Source organism: Spea bombifrons, chromosome 1 (genome assembly GCF_027358695.1).
Source record: "Spea bombifrons isolate aSpeBom1 chromosome 1, aSpeBom1.2.pri, whole genome shotgun sequence".
NCBI lineage: Eukaryota > Metazoa > Chordata > Amphibia > Anura > Pelobatidae > Spea > Spea bombifrons.
In genome coordinates, this window is record NC_071087.1 from 49315316 (window position 1) to 49339387 (window position 24072).

General features: G+C 41.2%; 1 protein-coding gene across 1 annotated transcript in view; it reads right to left on the reverse strand.

The window, feature by feature from the left end:
- The window catches only part of LOC128487022 (complement C3-like), a 72953-nt gene that overhangs the window by 22542 nt on the left and 26339 nt on the right, over window positions 1-24072 (reverse strand). Inside the window, exons 13-26 of the mRNA XM_053461570.1 lie at window positions 23344-23550; window positions 21870-22025; window positions 21265-21394; window positions 15984-16058; window positions 15259-15450; window positions 13070-13181; window positions 11484-11560; window positions 9564-9703; window positions 7334-7543; window positions 6711-6765; window positions 6024-6110; window positions 5653-5856; window positions 2766-2823; window positions 1811-1967 (exon numbers count right to left, since the gene is read on the reverse strand). Of these exons, the coding sequence (XP_053317545.1) occupies window positions 1811-1967; window positions 2766-2823; window positions 5653-5856; window positions 6024-6110; window positions 6711-6765; window positions 7334-7543; window positions 9564-9703; window positions 11484-11560; window positions 13070-13181; window positions 15259-15450; window positions 15984-16058; window positions 21265-21394; window positions 21870-22025; window positions 23344-23550 (1860 nt within the window). The remainder of the gene's footprint in view (window positions 1-1810; window positions 1968-2765; window positions 2824-5652; window positions 5857-6023; window positions 6111-6710; window positions 6766-7333; window positions 7544-9563; window positions 9704-11483; window positions 11561-13069; window positions 13182-15258; window positions 15451-15983; window positions 16059-21264; window positions 21395-21869; window positions 22026-23343; window positions 23551-24072) is intronic.

The window sequence follows — 24072 nt, forward strand, 5'->3', positions numbered from 1 at the left end:
TACATATATAGTATATATATATATATATATAGTAGTTTAAGGATATCTTTTCTCATTACAATATTTATTTTCTCCTCTCCAGTCACAGTCTAGTCCTTTGACCACTAGGACCACTTAAGCCTTCATTCTCCACATCTTCTCTAGTTCTTCTTTCAGGCCCTGGTACTTCTCCGGCCTCTGGTGTTGTTTCCGGTGCCCTTCTGAGCTGTGCTCATCTACTGGCCCGTATGATCCTGTAACATGGTGGCTATCATGCCTGATTTTACTTTGTTGTGGGGAGGTAGGTTATTGGCTGGTAGTTAGAGGGTGTTTAACCCTTACGAGGATCTTTCATGATCAGCACTGTCCTTCCTTGTGTTAGCCAGTCTGCGTGGGAGCCTGTTGCTAGCAGGTGGTTCATATGTGCTGCCAGGTGTTGATGTACTGCTGTCAGTTTCTTCAGTCAGTAGGTATGGCTCATGTCTGGACCAAGTGTTTTGGGAGATTGCTGTAGTCTGCTCTCAGGTCCTGCAGCCACTTTGCGTTGGTATTATGTGTTTTTTTCTTTCTCTCATATGTCCTTCCAGTACCACTCAGTTTCTGCTGGTGGTGGCTCTGATGTTACTGTGTTGTTGCACTGCAATTGGGAGTACACCTTGGATGGTTCTTTGGAAAACAGAGTGTTTATCTTTTTGGCCTCTGTTTCTCTAATGCATGGAGTAAGGCCCTTGTATTTTTCCCAGTAAGCGAGTCTTAATCTTCACACTCTACCAGCTGCTAACTAACTCTCCGGGTTGCCTTGATCTTGGCTTCATTTTCCATGGAGGGTATGTTATCTTGTCCTTCCTGATTGTGAAACCAAGCATTTCTATGATTAAAGCAGCTGTAGCATATATCAGTTAATTGGTCTGAGTTATGGTTGTAGTAGGGATGGTTGTGAGGCATCTATTGGCATATTTGTCGGTGGTGCTTCTCCAATTAGCTTGCTTATTCCTTTTGAGCGTTGACTGTAGCTAGTTTATCCATAATCTTATGTCTCATCTCAGGTGCCATGTTGAAGTGTTGGGTAACTAGCCTTTTCTCACTAATTGTGGATATAGGTCTTCTATCAATCTGCAGTTCTCTCATATGCTTCATATATACCCTCTTATATACCCTCTCATTAGATCTGCTGCCGCACTAGCAACACAGACCTTGTTAATTTGGGCGACGTCCAAGCTGGCATGACTCTCTTATTTCATGCTGTCATATTATTGAGGTAGGCATTATGCATTAAGGAGACTTGCTCAATGGCCCCTACTGGAAGTGTAAGGCAATGGATTCAAACCCCAGTCACCCACATCAGCTTTTATAGAAGTGGTCACACTTGCTAATGACCAATGAATCAAGGGCATTTGATTAGCAGCACCTGTCTGCTACTTAGCATCTTAATTGCTAAGGAAGGGTGTACTTAGTTTTTTACACATGGCTTCTCAATTTTGGCTTTATTTTTGTTGAATGACACTGTGTAATATGTCATGTGTTGTCCATCTAAGCTTGTACTTACCTGATTTTTAGACTTGCTAAGGAACAAATGATTGTTATTATGTCATGATATGTAAAACCATAAAATTCAAAGAGGGTGTACTTTCTTTTTCATACAACTGTATATTTATAGTAAATTATTTTGTTGTATATGGTTCCTACCCCTCATTGCTTATGGATGGAGTATGCAGTAATTACAGAAGTTGCATCATCTATAATGTGTTTTTGAAAATAATTTAGTCTAAAATCACACCACATATGAGAAAATTTTCAGTTCAGCCTTCTGTCCTGCAGGCCAACTTATTACCTGCAGTCTCCGTGAGAAAAGACTTTCCTTCTCTGGAAAGTCTCCATTTTTAGTTTGTTTGTCAATCAACCATTTAGCACTGTTACATATCAACATGTTGTTAATTGGTACTACATTGGAGGCCATTGCGAAAATTTTCATTACATACGCAGTCAACCTGTAGGAAAAACAAAATACTATGAAAGTATTGGACAATGTTTACCAGACTGCTTCAAGACAGAAAACCCATAACATACTGAAACTACATTTGTTTTGGAACAAGTATTTGTGCTGTAGTCGAAGTGTGTGTGTTTGGAAAATGAGGGAGGAAAATTCTGATGATGGCAATACAAAGATATCATGCTGTTAAGCAACTTTGTCTTAATTATATACAGTAACAATGATTAAAAATGATTAGATACCAATCAGTGTGCCTATAAAGAGTAGCAAAATGGATATCATCCCAAACTCCAAAATCACATGGGTAGGGACCATATCTGGAGTCTTTCTAAATGAGCTGATCCTGACACTCTTGAAATATTAACCCTTTAACAGCCCATTGTGAATATTCTATGTAGTGACTCTCCAAATATGTTAACCAAATGCCCCTTTAGAGGTCCTCATGGAAACCTTGACTTGCCATTATTTAAAGATACCACTAACTCATTTACCTGTATTTAAGCAGGGATGTCAATCATAACATACTGGGAGTTTAAGAAACAATAACAGTAGGGAAGGATTAGGAAGAAGTCAGTTCCAGACTATGTGACCCTGAGAAGCCTGCCCCTTCACCTTGAGACGCTGAGATTGGGGCAAAAACCCTGAGAATTCCCAGGCATAGTAATGCACTGAAAAATGTTTAATAAATAAAGTTTAATAAATGACAAGAGAACTTGTAACACAGTATTTTAGGAGCATTTAAAAATGTATAAGTCAAAAAGGTAGTAAGGGAGTAAGAAGTGCAACATAACCTTACCATGTATTTCCCAGGAAAGAACCATCAGGATTAAGGTACGTAATCTGTGTATTATACCCTGTTGCAAAAATAAAGTATGCATCAAATAATTATGAATGACATTGCTCATTTTGATGACTGAATTGAACATATATTAAAATTCTCAAAGTTTTATGGCAATATGGCACTGATGCCCAGGGAGTTTGCTGAGCCAGCGCTGGAGCTGACTGGCTGTAAGTATATCAAGGGCCCAGGAGATGCACCGAACACATCTCAGGCACAGCAAATAACTGTGGGGGGTAGGAAAAGGGGCAAATACATTTAGGGGATTCTACAAAATCCCTCCATGTATTCACACATTAAAATTGTCATGGCTGGTGTGACCCTTTAAGAATGGTTAGAACACATGATGCTTGCTTGGTATAGCCTTATGTTATTTAGAAATGTGATAGTTATTACAGATGTAGTATGTGTGGCTTAATCAGTCTTTGGTCCTAGATTCAGGATATCCATATGCCAATCCCATTATATTATATCATTCTATTTGCCTCTACCGTATCTCTCGGTAAAAAAAACGTAACATCAAAACCTCTCATCCACCAGTTTTAGATTATGGCCTCTTTCTCATCTTTAAGTATTTAAATGTTTCTATCTCAAATCCCTCTCTCTGCTCTCCCCCATACTACATATATATATAAAGATCCCTTGGTCTTCCCTAATCATTTTTTATTCTTCAAACAAATTACCAGTTTTGCACCCTCCTTTGAACGCTATACAATATTTCAATATCCTTCTGGAGAACTCACGCTCTCTCCTTCTAATGAGTCTAGACAGTGACCTATGCTGGCTTAGGCCAACTAGGAACAGAGGGACAAATCACCCTCCTTGTTCCCTGTTGTTCAATGGGTCAGTTACAGGAGAGATTGTTGATTTATGGACTTTTGACGCTATGGAACCAATGCCGGCTCAGCACAGCCTTCATTAAAAGATTGAAGGTCATATCTCACTGCCCCAGTCGCGCAGGGCCTTTTATTGTACCTTGGATGCGAAAACAGGAACAGGTGACTAGGTCGGACCTAGGGCGCCAAAGGTAAATACATCACTGCCTCTAGCTATAAAACCCAGAATCCTGCTTGCACTTCCCGATGCTTTTATTGCACTGCCTGCTTAACTTTAAGTCCTCAGAAATAATTATTCCCATGGATTTAGTTAAGCTTATGTTTAACTCAGCCTGAAACTGTAATGTGATCATCTAATTGCTATGTCTTTGCTGCTACTGTTTACACACAAAGAGATGATGAACATACCTAGGGACCGTTTCCGTGAGCTGACTTCAAGATTCTATATAGTGATTCATAAATTGCAGCAACCAAATAATAACCTAATAATGATCCTTACAACTTACATAGGATTCAAAGGATACAACACTTCTCCAGGGGCCCGCTGCCCTGGAGAGTACTATTCTTTAAAAAAAACTTAGAGGTAGCTCTACGGAGCTCATGAAAAGGGTGCAAAGCATTCTCGAATTATAGGGGGCTGAAGGAAGAGCCCTGACTGGCAGAGGCATCATGGGAAACTAGATGAAGTCTGCGCACTGGTACTCAATCCTCCTGACTTGAGCAGATGTGAACAGACATAAGCGTGGCAGCAAGGTGGTGTAAAAAGCTGCAGATAAGGTATAGTGCATTTTGAAAACTAATTTTTATAATTTGTGCCATCTTTGTCCCCAGATAGCTTGTATGTGTCATCTTTGTCCCTAAATAGCATCTGTGACATTTTTCTCCCCAGTTTGTCAGTACCTCCAAAGAGCTTGCCTGTGCCATATGTTTGCCCAAACCGCTTGCTTGTGACATCTTTGTCCCCAAACACTATGCATGTTGCCTGTGCCATTGTTGTCCCCAAACAGCATGCACTTGCCATCTTTGTCACCAAACAGCATGCCTGTGCCATCGTTGTCCCCAAACAGCTTGCCTGTGACATCTTTGTACTCAGTGTGTCAGTGCTCAAAAGAGCTTGCCTGCCATCTTTGCTCCCACACGTATGCTGTGTTGTCTATGCCTCCATATAGCTTGTGCTGTGTTGTCTATGCCACCATTGCCTCCAAACAGCTTGCCTGTGCCACATTTGCCTTCAAAACAGTGTATTGTGACATCTATGCCCCCAAACAGCTCAATGCCCCAAAGAGCTTACCAGTTAGTGCCCCCAAACAGCTTGTCAGTGCTACCAAACAGCTTTCCTGTGCTATAGCTGTGCCATCTTTGTCTGCACATAGCTTGTTCTGTGTTGTCTATGCCCCCAAACAGCTTGCCTGTGCCATATTTGCCCCAAACAGCTTGTGCTATGCCATCATTGCCTCCAAGCACCTTGCCTGTGCCACCGTTGCCCTTGAACAGTCTGTCGGAGCCAAAATGATGAATAGAAGAGAAAATCTGTGTATGTGGCAGTCATCTTGGGAGGGGCCCTGACCATTTGTTTTATAAGGGCCCTAAAATTCTGATTTAAGTCACTTGTTTCAAACAGGTGTTTAAACAATGATATACCAATAAGAAATGCACCAACTGGGATGCTCATTAAATCAAAGTAGAATATAAAGATCCGCTCCAGATTATACGAAACTACCCATTCATGAAAAAATCCAGACAACGTGGCAATTTATTCCCTATTTATGACAGACTTTACATTCTTTTAAGAATACATATAATTTTAATAATGCGTTCCCTTTTTTGAATTCACTGAAACATAAAGGATTAATTTCACCTAAAGCATTTCCATTATTTTAATAGGATTGTCCTCATTTTTAGTGGAGGGTGTTGCGACCCAAACATTTAATTTTAAATGAAAACTCTACCTCATACAAATAAGCAGTTATACGTAGCCAATATGAATGTTTTAAGGTGTATTGTCCTACCTTCAGTAATATGTCTAATAGCTTGCTTTCTTTTCTCCGCACCAACAGTCTCCCATTTCCCAAGAGTATCCAAGTATTGGGTCAGTATGACATTGGGAGATGTTCTAAACATATTCTGTTCTGGACAACCACTTGGAACGTAAATTAGTTTTCCCAGAAAAGTATCGTCTAAAGTGCCCAAAAAAGTCTCTGCCATGATGTCTCCTTAAAAGAACAAGATATTATAAAATATGAGCAGTTAAGAAATCTTTACACATACCAGAATAGTACATCATAAGGCCAAATTGAAAAGTTTAGTGTGACCATAATTTCACATATGACAGCACAATAATGAACATCATCTTATTATGCAAATGGACCCACTAACTAACCTTGTATGCTTATAAAGTTGCTGGCTTCACTGTCAGGCACCATTCTAGTTAACGGTGTCTTAGGAATATATATCAGCTTGCTGCCTCCTAAACAATAAAAGTACAGATATACAAACTTGTTATACAATGCAGAAATACAAGTAGTAATCAGTGTCATTAGTAATATATTTACCTTGAGTGCTTTCCTAGGCCGGACCCAGGAAAATGCACGCAGCAGCCCCCTCCAAGGCCATGAACATTGTGGGGCATCGGGACATAACATCATATGGCAGCATTCCATGACTTAAACACACACACAGCGCCTTTTAAAGTAGTCTACTGGGGCTGTGACGGCTTGCCACAACCTCCACAGTGTTAATGGGTTGCCAAACATGTGACTGCACAAGAGGGCGATCTCCCCCTGGTTTTGTGTCAGGACGACTGCTGTCCCCCAAGACCTAGTCAACATAGGTCCAAATACGTCACTGCAGTCACTTTTATGCAGTCACTTTTATCAATTTTAATAAAAAAAGATTTACATTGGATTTTATGTTTCCCCCTAAAAGATAGTTTATTCCCCCCCCCAAAAAAACTATTATGACCTTTTTACACCCATTCATTTATTGCTGCTTACATTTTCACGTATATATCCATATATGAGGGTTTTTACAGTGCTGTGTTGGGAATATGTTTGCACAAGAAACCCACCTTCAGGATTCAGTATTTCGCTGTGTCGTTTTATTCTGTTAATCTTCCCTTCAGGCTAAAAAGTTATGTATATATGGATTAGATTTGGATAATAATATTAGCTTGATGAGTACAAATGAATAATGAGTGCACATAATGGTTGGACACATTACAATGCTTAAACCTGCTCAAATCAACCTACTGTCCAAAGCTATAATAAATAGAAGTGATCTCTCCAACCATGCTACTTGAAGGGATAGGTGAGCCTCAGGTCTATTATTAATATATCTAAATCGTGGAATATATTTATGTACATGGAGAAGGAATGGTTAACTTGAACTGCAACATTCAGAGACCTTGAAATAGCTTGAGACAGAACTCCAACTTAAGGAGAAGTTCCAGCTCCAGAGCAGCAATACACTACCAACTCCCCCTCTGCCCTCCCACTGTCTTAATCAATCTAGGCTGCTTGAAGCAACTAATTATGGGCCAAAATTAAAATCAATTGGAGCATTTGATACACATGGGACTAGGGGTGGAAAACAGTTCAGAATCCAAATATCATATAGTTCTTAACCTCCGAGAAATGTTGGGGCTTAAATACTAACAACGATAAAGAATTCAAACCATGACTTGTTACGTACCTGCACTCTGAGTGTTTTCCTCACTCTGTCAGATATACCCCTGCTACGTTCTTGAACAATGACTTCAATATTTACGGTCTCTTTTAAAGGGATTACAACATATTTCACTGCTCTGGAAGATTTTGCAGGTATCATCACCGTTTCCTGATATGCAGAGGTTTTAGTGGCCAGACTACATGTATTCTCAACATAGGGAAATCTAACCCTCACCTGGAAAAAATAGACATAATTGTAAGAAGATTCTCACAAAGTTCCAGAAAGGTAAAAAGAAAACTTTTTTGTCAACTCCACCCTTTTTTGTTAGTCAATCAGCACAATTGTTTCAAAACAATTAAAAATGTTACATCATTGAACCTAGGGCCTGTGAATTTCCTCTCCTGGGGTTATCTCACTACTTCTCTTCCAGCCTTATAAAGGCTGCCTAAACCAATCAACATCAATAAGCATGTCTACAACAGTAGAGAGATAATGCAAATGAGAGGGAATTTACCAGTGGAATACTCATACTGTAAAGGGGTTTTGTAATACATCTATATCTCTAACTTTAATCTGTAAACACACCAATACAGAGATGTATGAAGAACTCAGAATTGCAGTATTGTTGAAAAGTGACAAATCCACTTTAAACAAGAAAACTATAATTTTTGATAAATTGACATCTGAGATCCTGGGAATTTTAACATTATTCTAGTTCAGTGTATATGTACTACATACAGGGGAGGGCCAGTTAACATGAGCCAGGTCCAAGTTGGACCGCCAGTTTGTAAAGAATTTTGTACTAGCCGGGGAAGACAGGAACATAGCTGGGTCATGTATCCTCACAAATGTTTCAAAATTGTTTACAAAGGACCAATCCGAACTGGACTAAGACAGTCCAGGTCAAGCTGGACCAACTCGCCAGAAAGAAAACTACAAGAGAGGTAAGGGATGACGGCAGGATTTAATATTTATGAATTAATGTATGTTATTCAGTTAGAGTGTATGTAAAAGTGTGTTTGTGTGTTATTATGTGTAATGGTTTGTGCGTAAGCATGTGTGTACAAGGGTTTGTGTGTGAGCATGAATGTGTAAGTGTGTATGTGAGCATGAATATACATATATGTGTGTGAGCATGAATGTGCATGTGTGTTTGCGTGTAAGCATGTGTACGTAAGCATTTGTGTGTGTGAACATGCATGTGCTTGTGTGTCTGTGTGTGAGCATGTGTATGTAAGCATTTGTGTGTGTGTGTAAGCATGAGTGCGTTAGTGTGCGTTTAACTTTGTAAGTGTCTATGCCAAGGGTGTCCAACCTGCGGCCCTCCAGCTGCTGCAGGACTACATCTCCCATACTCCTCTGCCAGCCACTTTGCTGAAAGAGCATTACGGGAGATGTAGTCCTGCAGCATATGTGGGAGGGGGGGACAAGGGGCCAAAGGGCTTGACTTGCCTCTCGGGCCAGAAGATCGCAGCCCTCTATGTACAACTGGTATAAGGCCTTCCAAGGAGCTTCACTGCCCCTACCCCTCTTTGTGTAGAGCCATGTTGGCAGCAGGAAGCATGAGGTAATGCTGGAGACATCACACTCATTACCTTGCACTTCTTGCTGCTGAGCCGTGGGAGTGGTGATGGGGATACAGAGGTATTGGCCCAGAGGGTATGAGCATAGGGTGGATTTGGCAGTGAGGGATGGACACTAAGTGGCAAATATGCATGGGCCATGGGGGAGTCAGAGGTGTACAGAGAGAGGAAAAATGCAGAGAGGTATGGGTACTGGTGGAGAGAGTGGCAAAGGCGGTGGGGACACAGGGAGGAGAGGCAGGGATACTGAGGGGACAAGAAGATGCAAATAGGGGTCTGGGAAAGATATGTGGTTTCCGAGAACACGGGGAGGGGTAGCAACACTGATGGGGGCCAGACAAATACTCTAATTCTTAATGGTGGCCCTGTTTATGTTGACAAACTTTCATGTGAAAATAAGGGTATGACAATGAATGGGGTGTTATATTCACAATTCTTCTTTAATTGCTGTTTAGTAACGACTACTAGTGTTATGCTACATACTAGGGGGCCAATGTAGAAAAGTAGAAAAATGTTAAACATAAATTATTGGAATGCTTTTTTTTATTCTGACTATATCAAGCAGTTAGCATCATATTTGAATGATTTGTACATGATAATTAAATCCTGCATTAAGTAAACACACAATGTGATAAGGACAAACAAAAACAAAATCTAGTACAAATACATACTGTGAGTGTCCTTTGCTCATAGTTGTAGACAACTGCCCGAATCTGAACTTGCTCATTTCTTACTGCACTGTAGGGCAACTTCAGGTCAACAAAGAAGCTCTTATATACAACAATCTCGTACGGTTTTGATACACAGATGCCTAGAGTTAGAAATAAATAAATAGAAAAAAGTTTCACGTTTTTTTGGTAAACAATGTGTTTTCAGTTTATTTATAAAGTTGCTTGATTCTCCACATTTTCCTGCAAATACCATGTGTAGAAATGGAATAACTAAATTAGCAAAACAAATTTGAAAAGTTCTGAAACTTTATATATATTCTGTAAGTAAAGTAGAAGAGAAAATCTGTATGTTTAATTGAGAAGATGACAGAATGAACTACAGAGGCACCCTGGTTTACAATCTTCTCAGCCTGTACCAAAATATCAAGACATTAACCTGGCCATCCACTTGCGTGTGTGTAATAATGTATATTTGCTAGGTGCTAAATTAATATTGTCAAATCGGACAACAACTTCTACCTTCTCCCTCAGATCAGCTGATAATCTTTGTCTTTGCTCTGCCTTAATTTCCATCTCTAATGCACACATACATGATTTCTCAAGGACTGCTCATCCTCTTGAATGCCCTTCCCCACCTTGTCCGACTTGACTCTTGTTTTCAGTCCTTCAAAAAATCTCTCAAGACCCATTTCTTCAGGGATTTCCTTCTCCATTCTTCTTTGCAAAAGCGATCCAAATCTGTCAGATTGCGAGGACATCTCCTGTCCACATCCCTCTTCAGATAACCCCACAGATGTCCAATTGGATTCAGGTCTGGGCTCTGGCTGGGCCATTCCAAAACGTTAATCTTCTTCTGTTGAAGCCACGCTTTTGTGGATTTGGATGTGTGCTTTTGGTCGTTGTCGTGCTGAAAGGTGAACTTCATCTTCAGCTTCCTGAAGCTGAAGACAGAAGCCTGAAGGTTTTGTGCCAAAATTGCCTGGTACTTGGAACTGTTCATAATTCCCTCCACCCTGAGTAAGGCCCCGGTTCCAGCTGAAGAAAGAAAGCCCCAAAGCATGATGCTGCCACCACCATGCTTCACTGTGGGTATGGTGTTCTTTGGCTGATGTACGGTGTTGTGTTTGCGCCAAACATACCTTTTGGAATTATGGCCAAACAGTTCAACCTTGGTTTCATCAGACCATAACACATTTTCCCACATGCTTTTGGGGGACTTGGATGTTTTTCTTTGTAAGAAAAGGGCTCCGTCTTGCCACCCTACCCCATAGCCCATTCATATGAAGAATACAGGAGATTGGTCTCACATGTAGCACACAGCCAGTAGTTGCCAAAAATTCCTGCAGTTCCTTTAATGTTGCAGTAGGCCTCCCTGACCAGTTTTCTTCTCGTCTTTTCATCAATTTTGGAGGGACGTCCAGTTCTTGGTAATGTCTCTGTTGTGCCATATTTTCTCCACTTGATGATGACTGTGTTCTATGGTGTATCTAATGCTTTGGATATTCTGTTGTACCCTTCTCCTGACTGATATATTTCAACAATGAGATTGCTCTTATGCTTTGAAAGCTCTCTGCGGACGATGGCTTTTGCTCTGAGATGCAACTAAACAAATATCATGTAAAACCTACTAGAACAGCTGAACTTTATTTGTGATTAGAGTCACTTTAAATGATGGCAGGTGTGTAATACTTCTACTTAACATGAGTTTGAATGTGATTGGTTAATTCTGATAATCGCTAAGGTGGGATTTGGAAGGGGAATTTGCAGGAAAGTCGCAGTTGGGGAAGAGATATTTCAAAATCCGCACTGATTTAGCTATAGATTACACAGGGCCGCAAAAACTCAATGGAGTTTGACCATTATGCTGTATAATGAATTTAAGGAATTAAAACCACAACTCTCATGTAAGCTCTAACTCACCTTTGTTTTTGCTGATGCTAACTCCTTGTAATACCCAGCTGGTGATGGAGTCTGGTATTCCTAGGGAGAAAGTTGTACTAGAAGAACGAGAATGAAAATGCTATTAATGGACTATACAAAAAATGCAAGGAGGATACTAAAAACTGTGTAGTTCATCCTTAATTTTATTTTCTTGTAAGTAGCATATCACAGCATACGGTGTTGCAGTCAAAGCTATGATATGTATATAGTGTCAAATAATCAGATTCAGCAACCACTAAAAATGCTACAATTAAATGTTACAGTCAAGTTTTCTAAATGATCAAAAAAGAAGGTATATAAACTTGTACCCAAGTCTTCACCCAACACACCCTTAAAAGCTAAAACTAGCACACATCGCATGCACAGTACCGGTATCATTGACAGATTAACCCTTCCATTGCCAAATGAAATGTAATAGGCAGCACTGTTGTGCAATATGGAAAAAAAAAAGTCTTAAAAAGAATCATTCCAATGCTGTCAGCTTTTTACTTTTTAAAAAATAAATTCAATACTGGCAATTATTAATGTATTATTATTGATGTTATTGTTATCGGTGATTGCTAAAATAGATATACATTTCTAGTCATGTATGTACGAAAAACAGTTGTAAAGCACATATGATGATAATGTTATTGTAGAGTTTTTTTTAAATATATAAATATATGTGAAGGCTGTATTTCAGTTCAAGATCATAGGAAGGAGGTCTGGACATTTTATGGCTAGTTTGGCACCATTTGAGGAAATTCAAAGTTGCATTTGCTATAAGTGCAATGTGCCCTAGGAGTTGAATCACTGACTAGTGAGTAAAACTTGGATGGGTAATTGTTCCCAAAAATACTAGTCCTCGAAAGGAAACCAGAGACATATTGACATATAGCATCATATTCACCTGGGACTCAAACCTCAGTTTGATTGGATTCAGACACTGCATGATATACCTTTCTTTTATTATCTTGCCAATTAAGAGACTATTTAAACTCTTGACACTTGCACTTCAATGTTCGTTCTTGCAGTAAAACCAAGCCGACAACAGTGCAGGTGCTTGCTCCTGACTTCTGCTAATGACCTCTGGCTTAGTATGACCTTGAAAGATATCTAGATCCGTTGAACTATACCTTTCAAATGTCTTGGTGCTGACTATGTCTTTGTCTTACTACTATTTTTCCTATACTGACTGGCACCATTATGTCTCCCTGTGGCTGACTCCTGGCCTGTGTGACTTTGTATTTCCTCACCAGCCATCTTCAACCCCTTCACCCATCTCCAGAGTCAAGGGTTACATCTGAGCATTATCAAGGATATTTATCCTCTTAACGCTAGCTATCTACAGTATTCTTGTGGCCATCCCTATTGCTCAAGTGTGTCCTGTCTGTGGTTGCTTGATTTACTGCTGAGTCCTGGTTCTCCTTCCCACTTTTGTTTACAGAAGCCAAGGCCATCTCCACAGGGTAATGACCATTCCTTGAAAATGTTTCCTACCAGTTTCTGTCTACTCTCAGATATGTTCCAGATATCTGTAAAATTTTGTATTACTGTTAAAGGCAATAAAAGTTCCTCCGACCTACCTTTCATCTGAGGATTTGAGTTTCACCGTTTCAAAGTAAAAACTTTCAGGGAAAAAACTCCTCAGTTCAACATCATCATCAGGTATGCAGTCCTCACATTCTGAATCATCGACTGTAATAAATAATACACCATTATATAACAACCAGATAGCTTAATTCCAACCATCAAACTCACCCTATACATAAAGGTACTGTGTCAGGCATTTTATAATGTGATGCAATGTCAGAATTTATTCTAAGTAAGCCCATCTGAGGGTAAATAGAAAGCTTCTAAGATATAGATTTTTAGTGTAAAGGGTATTTGTCAATACAACAAAGCAGGCAGCCAGCATGTATATCTAGAACTATTTATTGTTAGATACAGTTGTGTGAAAAATACATTCCCCTGTTCTTCTGCATTGTTGCATATTTTTGGTACTGAAAGTTTTTAGAATCTTTGACCTAACTGCATTGTGTTGGTCTTGTATTTATTAAAGAAATATATGCAGCATTTAATGCCCTGTTGTGATTTAGTAACCTTCCTTTAGTTATGGATCAGTCTCTTTTGTCCCATTTCTTCATGCAGAACTACTTTAACGCTAAGACAATTTTGAGATTTCAAACGCAAACAGACATCTCAGTGGGCTTTAGGTTTGGACTTTGATTAGGGCACTCCAAAGCTTGTACTTTCTTGCTCTTCACCCATTTTGATGTAAAATCGCTTGTTTCTGTGAGCAACTTAGCTGTGCACCTGGTCAGCAGGTGGCAGCAAATGGACATGTCTACTATAATTTTTGATATCTTGCGTTGGTATCCCTGGTTCTTAGAAAAAGTTTCTGTTCCTTTTTGCAGCCATTTTTGCCTGCACAATCTTATACTTAATGTTTCAATATGCTAAAGCTGTGGGACCCAGTTGTTTTTTTTATCTGCCGCTCACATATGGAATAACATGTTCAACACGTTTTCCAGAGTTATTCAGGAATGTCTTTCGAATCTTGTCGGCTAACATCTACAAGCCGGAACTGGCCCTTACATGGGTCTCGGTGGGTCCATGGGACCCAAGCGGCACTTTGGCAAACTGCCGTCCCAAGGCATGTTTTTTCAAGATAGATTTTTTGAGAAAGAGAAGCATTTCTTCACCTCTCTTTCTCTGTGAGAAAAGTATTCTCGATTATTCTGGCCTCTCTCTTCTGTTTTCATATTTTGCTCGCTGTTCCCCATGTCTTATTTCTTTGCCTGCTCCTACGTGAACTTCTGTGAGTTCACTGGAAAGGGGGATCCATTGTTCTCCATAGATCTGGGGGAAACTGGTGCTCTGCTCTATAAATATTTGCTCCCAACATGTTTGTTAGCTCTCTTCCCCAGCTTTAAATGCTAAGGAAAAACCCACCTCTTCAGAAAAGCTTACAATCTATCCTATCTATATCTTAAAAGAAACTACAGCACCTTCTGTGCCAGTTGTCTTATGTTTATTCATGCTATTGGTAATTTTGTTTATTTTCATTTTAACTTTGTATCCTTCCATCATTGTAATAACACTACATAATATGCTGCTGCTCTATAAATAAAATGTAAAAATAATAGCCTTTAAGAAGTGTTGAAAGCATAGACATGTGCTGCTGAAAAAGTGGTCTTGTCTGCATTATGGAAAATCCAGCCCTGAGCATATCTGTGGCCATCTCAGCATTCAGAATAGCTAAATTCATTAATTAAAACTATGTATAGGTTGGGAATATATTTATATATCTCAACAGCAATTACACCGATGACCAATTTAAACCTTAACCCCGTAGAAGCCAAGATGTGTCTCACCCAGCGTTTACTTTTCACCCTGCCCTACACCGGACTTAGCGCGCCCAGCTACCGCTTCCTCAGTTGGTGTCAGCACCACGTTAAAAAGACACAGAGCAACCAACAAACCCAACAAGCTTAATGCTAGCTTCATAGTGCCATTCAAAATGTTTAATAGGCCTTTGGGGTCGGCTTTATTCTTGAACAGGGGAAGGAGGCTAGTTCAACCTAATTAAACCCATTTATGGATAACCTTTAGCATAGCTAGTCATTCTGCTTATGTCCTGGGTTCTATTTTAACCCTTAGCCTTTTTGATCTTGTGTCCCTATATTTTTTTCCTTAATAGCTTCTTTAATAGTGTCTGTCTTAAAATCAAACGGTACAGTATGGATAAAGTAGCTAATATAACATTGCTTACATCTTGCTGATTCTAAGTCTTCACTATGTTGAGCTCTCAGTTCTTCGGCATGTTGGCAGCACTCAAAAAACAAATCTACACACTCCTTCTCCATGCGAACATGGTCTTTTCTCTTTATACAGGACAGGGCCATAGGGCTATCTTGCATCCCAGCCAAACAGCATGGTCTCAGATGAGCAGGGGATTCATTAGCTAGAAAACAGGCCACAATTTGTAGATCAAATGAGAAACACATAGAAACATAAGATCAACTGAATAACACAAGCAAACCCTGCATTGTGGGTATACTGGTATCTCAGTCCAGCCCAGTTGCCCGGGCAAGTTCCTGCAGGCCGGATAAAAACTTGTGGCACGACGGATGTGGCCGTAGTGTGGAGAACCCTGACCTAGAGGGTAAGATCACAGAAGGTGGACGTTTTTCTGGAAAGTGTTATATAGGCATGCATTTGGGAGACTTCAATTTCTGAAAAAAATGATCTAACTTCCTTTATTAGTGTTAAAATCAGTAAAGCTAACATGAAAGTGTTAGTTCATAAAAATACTTTGCAGCAGAAACAAATGTGTAAGAAGGGTTCGGTGGGTACATGACTATTTCATTATTATTAAATTACTTCAATATTACGATTTAGTTCGAAACGGGAAAGGGAAAATTCATTTCATTATGAAAATACTGGTCTAGAATCATCAAGATAAAGGTGTTAGGAAATTATAAAAACCATCAATACCTTTTTTTCGCTTTGCTTCAAATATCATTATTGACCTACGACTTCTGCCAAGTTGTTCTAAAGAACAATTAAAATCTGCAAAACAAAATTCACACAAGCAGACTTGGTATTATAACCAGCCCTGGAACCTTAAAGTATAAATGACCTATGTGTGCCACCCTTATGCTTTCTTACACAAGGATGGGATCTGCTACACAAGTGGCAATATAGGTCCATGGGAGATTTCACCTGGCATTGGCCTGGCTTGCCTTTCAACAGATCTTTAATAGGAATGTATCAAGTCCATCATCAGGAAAGTTTTGGTGGAGCTTTTGATTTACGTAACATTTAAGTATGTTGTATGAAAAGCATGTGCGCAAAGAAATTAACCCCTTAAGGACAATGGGCGGTCCCAAAACCCAGTGAAATCAATGCATTAAATTAAGGGGTTAAAATCAAAAAACAAGATTGTCTCTTGGAATCATTTATCACGTTTGCTTTATGAAGAACATGTTCGTTTTACAAGTTTTAAATGCAGTGTTTTTGGTGAATGTGTGTTTGACACAAGGAAAAAACAACCAGCTGCAGAAAGGCCCATGGCACCTGGTTTTGGTCTCCTCAAAACATTTCAGTAGTCCTTTTTTAGGGTCGGCACACCATCTTATATTGTAGGGCCACATCATAAAGCAAAGGAGGAATCACTAGTGAAGAGGTTTGTGCTGGCTCCATCTAAATGCACCACCAGGAATTAAAGGGGATTTGAGGCAGGTACAACCAGGCTGGGGGCCCACTGAAAGTATACATTTGGGCCTTTTGTTGACTAAATATGTTTTATGTAAATCAAAGTTTTTTTATTGTTTTATGACACAAAGTGTAAGGGAAAAACCAAAACACAATGGGGAAAAAGGGGGATAGGACAAAAAGGCAAAAATGGACAGCCCATGGTTATAGAAATACATCGCGAGTCCCTGACGCAGCAGGGTAAATTACCGTATTTGCTCGATTATAAGATGACCCTGATTATAAGACGACCCCCCAAAATCTGAATATTAATTTATGAAAAAAAGAAAAAGCCTGAATATAAAACAACCCTGTAGGAAAAAAGTTTTACCAGTAAATGTTAGTTCATGTCAACTATGTGAACAATTGTTTGTTAATAAAAGCTATGATTGTAAAAATATTTTGTTTTTTTTTCAACCTGCCCCCCTCAGTTATGCACATCTGCCCCCAAGCTTGCCACTCTGCCCCAGAAATGCCTTATATCCCATATATACCACTGTGCCCCATGATATGCCTTTTAACCCTCTAAATGCCACTGTGCCCCATGATACGCCTTTTAACCCTCTATATGCCACTGTGCCCCATGATATGCCTTTTGACCCCCTATGTGCCACTCTGCCTCCAGAAATGCCTTATACCCCTATATGCCACTCTGGCATTTAGTGGGTTAAAAGGCATATTATGGGGCAGAGTGGCATATAGGGAGGTAAAAGGCATTTCAGGAGGCAGAGTGGCATTAAAGTGGTTAAAAGGCATTTCACAGAGCACTCTGCCTCCAGAAATGCCTTACACCCCCCATGTAACACTCCCCCTCCCTCCTCCAAACTTACCGGTGCTTCTGAGTTGGGGGGGGCGCATAACACAGGAGGATCCAGGTCCCCTGCATCTGAGCCCCCGGTGCTTAGTCCGGGCAGCATGTAGACCTATTTGAGGTCTAATTATAAGACGACCCTGATTATAAGACGAGGGGTATTTTTCAGAGCTGGAAAAACCTCGTCTTATAATCGAGCAAATACGGTACATTGTCGCATCCACAAGCAGTAGAACAGCATTAGAAAAGAGAGAACCCAGCACTAGAATCTAATTCCCCCAGATCAATTAGAGCAACAGCAATCGGGTAGAGGGGTCCATTAAGTATTGGGACCAGTAGAACCAGGTCCGTCTATGTCGCTCACCCTGCCGATCAGATCGGGCCACCAACTCCTCCAGACAGGGCCGGACTGGGACTGAAAAGCAGCCCTGGAAAAATTTGGAGAGCAGCCCCATATAGTTTATCTCACGGTGAAGCTCTTATACCCACACGCACCCCTTATACACACCCGAGTCACACTATGTGCCATTCTTTTTATCTCATTATTTGTATTAAAATGCCAGAAAGCAAAAGTGTTAAAAGGCCCTAATAAATGAAATACATTACACATAATGGGATCAAAACATTTACTACTGCGAACATTTTTAGATGAAAGAGTTCCATTTTATTCAGTGGAACAAAACACTGATCACATTATTCTTCACGATATTCTGGTAAGAAACTTTTATTTCTTTATTAATTCATGTAGACTATTTTTTCCATATTTAATAAAAGCTATGATTGAGACATGTTTGGTTTTTACTTCCTTTCATTTTACAACCTACCCCCGAGTTATGCACATCTGCCCCCAGGCTTGCCACTCTGCCCCCTGATATGCCTTCTAACCCCCTATATGCCACTCTGCATCCAGAAATGCCTTATACCCCCTATATGCCACTCTGTCCCATGATATGCCTTCTAACCCCCTATACGCCACTCTGCCATATAGGGGATTAAAAGGCATATCATGGGACAGAGTGGCATATAGTGGGTATAAGGCATTCCTGGAGGCAGAGTGGCATGAAGGTGGTTAAAAGGCATATCATGGGGCACTCTGCCCCCAGAAAAGCCTTATGCCCCCCTATATGCCACTCTGCCTCCCTGATATGCTTTATACCCTCCTATATGCCACTCTGCCCCATAATATGCCTTTTAATCCCATATATGCCACTCTGCCTCCAGAAATGCCTTTTACTCCCTATGTCACTCTGCCTCCAGAAATGCCTTATACCCCCCATATGCCACTCTGCCTCCCTGATATGCCCCAACCCTCCTATATGCCCCTCTGCCCCGTGATATGCCTTTTAACCCCCTTTTTGCCACTCCACCTCCAGATATGCCTTTTGACCCCCTATATGTCACTCTGCATCCAGAAATGCCTTATACCCCTATATGCCACTCTGTCCCATGATATGCCTTCTAACCCCCTATATGCCACTCTGCCATATAGGGGGTTAAAAGGCATATCATGGGACAGAGTGGCATATAGGGGGTTAAAAGGCATATCATGGGACAGAGTGGCATATAGGGGGTATAAGGCATTTCTGGAGGCAGAGTGGCATGAAGGGGGTTAAAAGGCATATCATGGGGCACTCTGCCTCCAGAAAAGCCTTATGCCCCCTATATGCCACTCTGCCTCCCCGATATGCTTTATACCCTCCTTTATGCTCCTCTGCCCCATGATATACCTTTTAACCCCCTTTATGCCACTCTGCCTCCAGATATACCTTTTGACCCCCTATATGTCACTCTGCATCCAGAAATGCCTTTTACCCCTATATGCAACTCTGGCATATAGGGGTTAAAAGGCATATCATGGGACAGAGTGGCATATAGGGGGATATAAGGCATTTCTGGAGGCAGAGTGGCATAGAGGGGGACACACTTACATACACACACATGCCGATTTTTTTTGTTTTTAACAAATACAAAAAACATTATACGGTACAAAAAATACATTATTTTACTCACCTTCTACTTCTCTTGACTTCCTGGTAGCTGCACACTGTTCTCCTCTATGCTGACAGGATGCCACTGACCTGACATCCGGTGCTGCAGCAGTGCGAGGGGGCGGAGCTTCCACCTCACGCGGCTCCCATCACTATGCAGCCATCAGACTGCCGAGAATGTAATCTAAACGGCCGATGCGTGCTGATGCCGCCGGCCGGAGCTACTTTAACACTTTTTTTTTTTTATTTATATGGTAAGCTGGATCGGCTTGCCATATAAAGTAAAAAAAAAGTATTAAAGCAGAGCTGGCCGGCGGCATCAGCACGCATCGGCCGTTCAGATTACATTCCCAGCAATCTGATGGCCGCATAGTGATGGGAGCAGCGTGAGGGGTGAAAGGTCAGTGCGAGGGGGCGGAGCTTTCACCCCTCACACTGCTCCCATCACTAGACAGCCATCGCACACGGCTGCTGGGTGCTGATGCCGGCCGGGCGGCCGGCCGCATCAGCACCCAGCGGCTGCTTTGATTAGATTTCGGGCAGCCTGGGGGGCAGCTCAGCGGCTGTCTTCATGGCCGCCCAGCCCACGGACCTTCCGGCCCACCGGGAAATTTCCCGGTATCCCGGTGGGCCAGTCCGGCCCTGCCTCCAGAGCCTGCACCTTCTCCACCCTTAGTACACATTCCTTAAACGAGGGTGGGGTGACAGTACCCCAATGCAAGGGAATCAAGGCTTTAGCCTCATCCAGCAAATGTCTGAGCACTGACTTTTTATACACAGAAATAGACAGGGGGGTATGATGTAGCAAGTAACTGGCAGGGTCAAAAGGAGGCGGGTGAAATTCGGAAGGATGCCTTGGATAGCTCTCCAAAAAGGAACAATAAGGGGACATTCCCACCAAATATGTAGAACTGTCCCCACCGACAATCCACACCTCCAACATGATCAGGGAACATGGTATGTACGCGAGAGGGCGTGCGGTACAAGCGCGTGAGCATTTTATAAGATAGCTCCTGTGACCTGGTACTAAGGGAGCAACCATGCGTCAAAGTGAGGATTTTCCCCCATTGCGCCACAGTGAATGACATACCGAGGTCCGATTCCCACCTACCCACGTAGGCCGGCAAACTACCATCACCCACATTCAAGAGCAATTCATACAGCAGGGAAATCCTATGAGGGGCTAAAGCATCTTTCAAATATAACAACTTAAAAGGAGTGGGGTCCCTGACAAGGTTGGGGTTTTGAGGAATAGAGGCAACGTAAGCTCTCAGTTGCAAATAATGAAGAGTCTGAAGCGCAGTCGGGGCAGCGTCACAAACAAGGGTCGACAGAGGCCGGAGTCGAGGACCCTGCATATAGGACCGCAACGTCGGCCTGTCTCCCAGAGCCAACACCAGAAAAGACCCACCAGTCATACCCGGGGGAAAGTCAGGGTTGTGCCGCAACGGCGTCTGCGGCGAAGGATAGGTCAAGATCCTGTATTTACGAGAAGCAGAATGGAGAACCGCCAAAGTTGCTAAAAGAAAAGGATGCCCCCGCCTTCCTCCGAGCCACAGACAGCTCAAGCCAGGGAAGCACCTGTATCGGCACAGATGCGGCATCCTCCTCCAGGGTCACCCACAACTTATGGACAGGGCGGCAGTTCCAAAAATATGTTTTGGTATGTTATTGACGTGACTTTCCTTCCAGGCTAAAAGTTGCCAGGTTTCCTTGTCGTTACCTTTTCTAGCAGGTGTCTCGATTCCAGTGGTGGTTGTGAAATCCAGTCCTGCATCCTGAAAGACACTTAAAGCATTTGCTCCACTGCCAGCAGTGCATCCAATATCTTTCGATTCCACAGCATCCCATATCTAAATGTAAAATACAGTAGATACTTTTTAAAATGCTGGAGCTTTTTTGTTATGCAAATGTAATATTTACAAGGACAGCATTGTCCATGACATGGATGTTGTAATTCTTTGGTGCATTAACTAAAATGTGTGTCGACAAAGCCTTTTGATGCCTTCCCATGGTTATTAGGTGTGTGCTACCAATGTAGTCTAATGGGAATTCAACTCATCACACATATAAACAAGCTAAATAAGTAACAGGCTCTGTTCATGCTTTTTATTAAAATAAAACGTGTGGATGATTTTGTTTTTATAGTTTTTTTTATTCTTATAAAAATATTTCAGGCTTTTTTGCTCATTGTTCTTTTATTTTCCACTCATTGGAATAAACAATATAATGGTTGACATGGGGATGACAGTTCTTTCACTCACAAATGGCAAATTCACCAATCAGAACAAATTCTGTTAATGAGGTTTCGTATTTTGTTATTCTTACCTTGTCCTGGGTGAACTTATACTTGTTATTTAAGGTAAACACAGCCTTGTCCACGACAGCCAAACCGATTGTCGCCCCTGGGTCACCTGTCAAAGAAAAGGATGCCGTGTCTTTGGGACTGTATGTGGGACTGTTCTCCTTAGATATAATGTTTAGCTGTGAATAAAAGAAGTCTTTGAGTATCCAGCAAGCATTCACCACAGTAATTGCTTTAAAGTTTTACCACACATACAGTGTAATGTATTTTCATTAATGAGCAAGCAAAATTGCTAAAAATGTTATTTCAGAAATGTTTTATCTGTACAGTACTATATAACACAAAACAGGTATAGCCACCATATACCTCTTTTACTTATTCACTAAGTTTGGGGATGCAGTTGGGTTTGACATTTCAACTGTACCAATTTGCACCATCTGCATATAGATGATACGGGAAGCCAAATGTGTTTATTTATTTATTAGTTTTCCAAGAAATTAAGTGTAAAGAGAGAAGAGGAGAGAGCCAGGGACTGACCCTTAAGCGGCATCAACAGAAAGGGGAAGAAGTGACAATGAATTGCCAGAGAAGCTGAAAGAGAAGGAGTGGTTAGACAGATATGAGGAGATCCAGGAGAGAAACCAGACTGTAGAGGGTCAAGGAGGGACTTAAAGTATATATTATATAATATACACAGAGACAAGCCCACACTTTACCCCCCATACCTTGATGAGTCCCTTCTCCCACTTTCAGTACAAGCTGCCTCTCTACTCAGTGGCATAACAAAAAATACCAGGGCCCTCTGCAAGATGTAAGGTTGGGACCCCGAAGCTCCTTCTACACACATAGTAACATACTTATACATACGCTATTATACTTACACACAATAACATACTTACACGCACAGTAACATACTTACACGCACAGCAACATACTTGAACACACTAACATACCTATTTACACTTAAACACTCACAACCTACCTACCTGCCCCCTCAAGCTCTTCGCACACTATGTCTGGGCGCTAAAAAAAAGATGTTATACACTGGCATGGAGACTCAGCGTGTTGGGCCTGAGAAAGCGCGGCTCGTAGCACCAGATTAGGGTTTTGTCCGAGGGGTTGTGGAGCTGCTCTTGGGGACTCCTTTAAACCAGTGTATGTACTACTGCGGGGTCATTCATTCAGGGTGCTTCAGTTACTGGGCGCCTGGAAGCCATGCATGGCGCCAGAACCGCGCCAGGCTCAATGCAAGCCTACAGCCAAGCAGGTACACCAAGGTGAGAGAGCAGGGTGGCCTGTTTGGGCCTGGCATTCTAGTAAAATTCTTGACATTTTTCTTATAACAATCCATGATTCAGGACCTTAGATACAGCTAACCTAGCTTAGTTACTAAAATAACTAGCTGCAACAAAACATTTCAATATTAAGGTGGGATTCTGGTTTGGGACATTGTCTTAATATTGATGAAAATACCAGTTTGTCCTAAACTGTACTTACAGTTCCTTTACATGATCTCCTCATACGCATCTGTATGGAATCGGAGACTATTTCAATATAATTCGGTTGGTTATAGGATAGGTAGTAGTACGCCACAATTCTGAAGGATGGCAGCATGTCAGGAGATACATTAATTCTTACAGCAGTGACCGTTTGGTCAGTCTTGTTCTCAATCTTTGTCTGCAGAATTTTTCCCCTGCTCATAACCTACCAAAGAAGTGTAGAGATTAATAAAATCATTGATCAACTAATATATAATCGGGCACACAGATTCCCGCGTGCACGGATGCTCAAAAAGCTAGTTTGGGAGATTATTTCAGCTACACAATAGATGTCTGTGGCTAGTTGCAAGTGATTTGGAGTCAAATTTTATAGTTAATCTTACCAATTTAAGTATGAATTATGAAGGATTTATGCTTATATTGTGAAATGGTCTGCATTACACCTAGTTATATTAGTCAGATCAAATATTTCCTCTAACATCGACTTTAATGCAGCCCATCATTAAGTGAATAAATGTCAAAATGTTATTAGAGCAACTGATGATAACAGGAAAATATTAGATGATTTAGATCAGTGGTCTACAAACTGTGGCCCTCCAGGTGTTTCAGGACTACAACTCCCATACGCCTCTGCCAGCCTCTTAGCTGGAGGAGCATTATGGGAGATGTAGTCCTGCAGCAGCTGGAGGGCCACAGTTTGAAGACCCCTGATTTAGATGAACAAAGA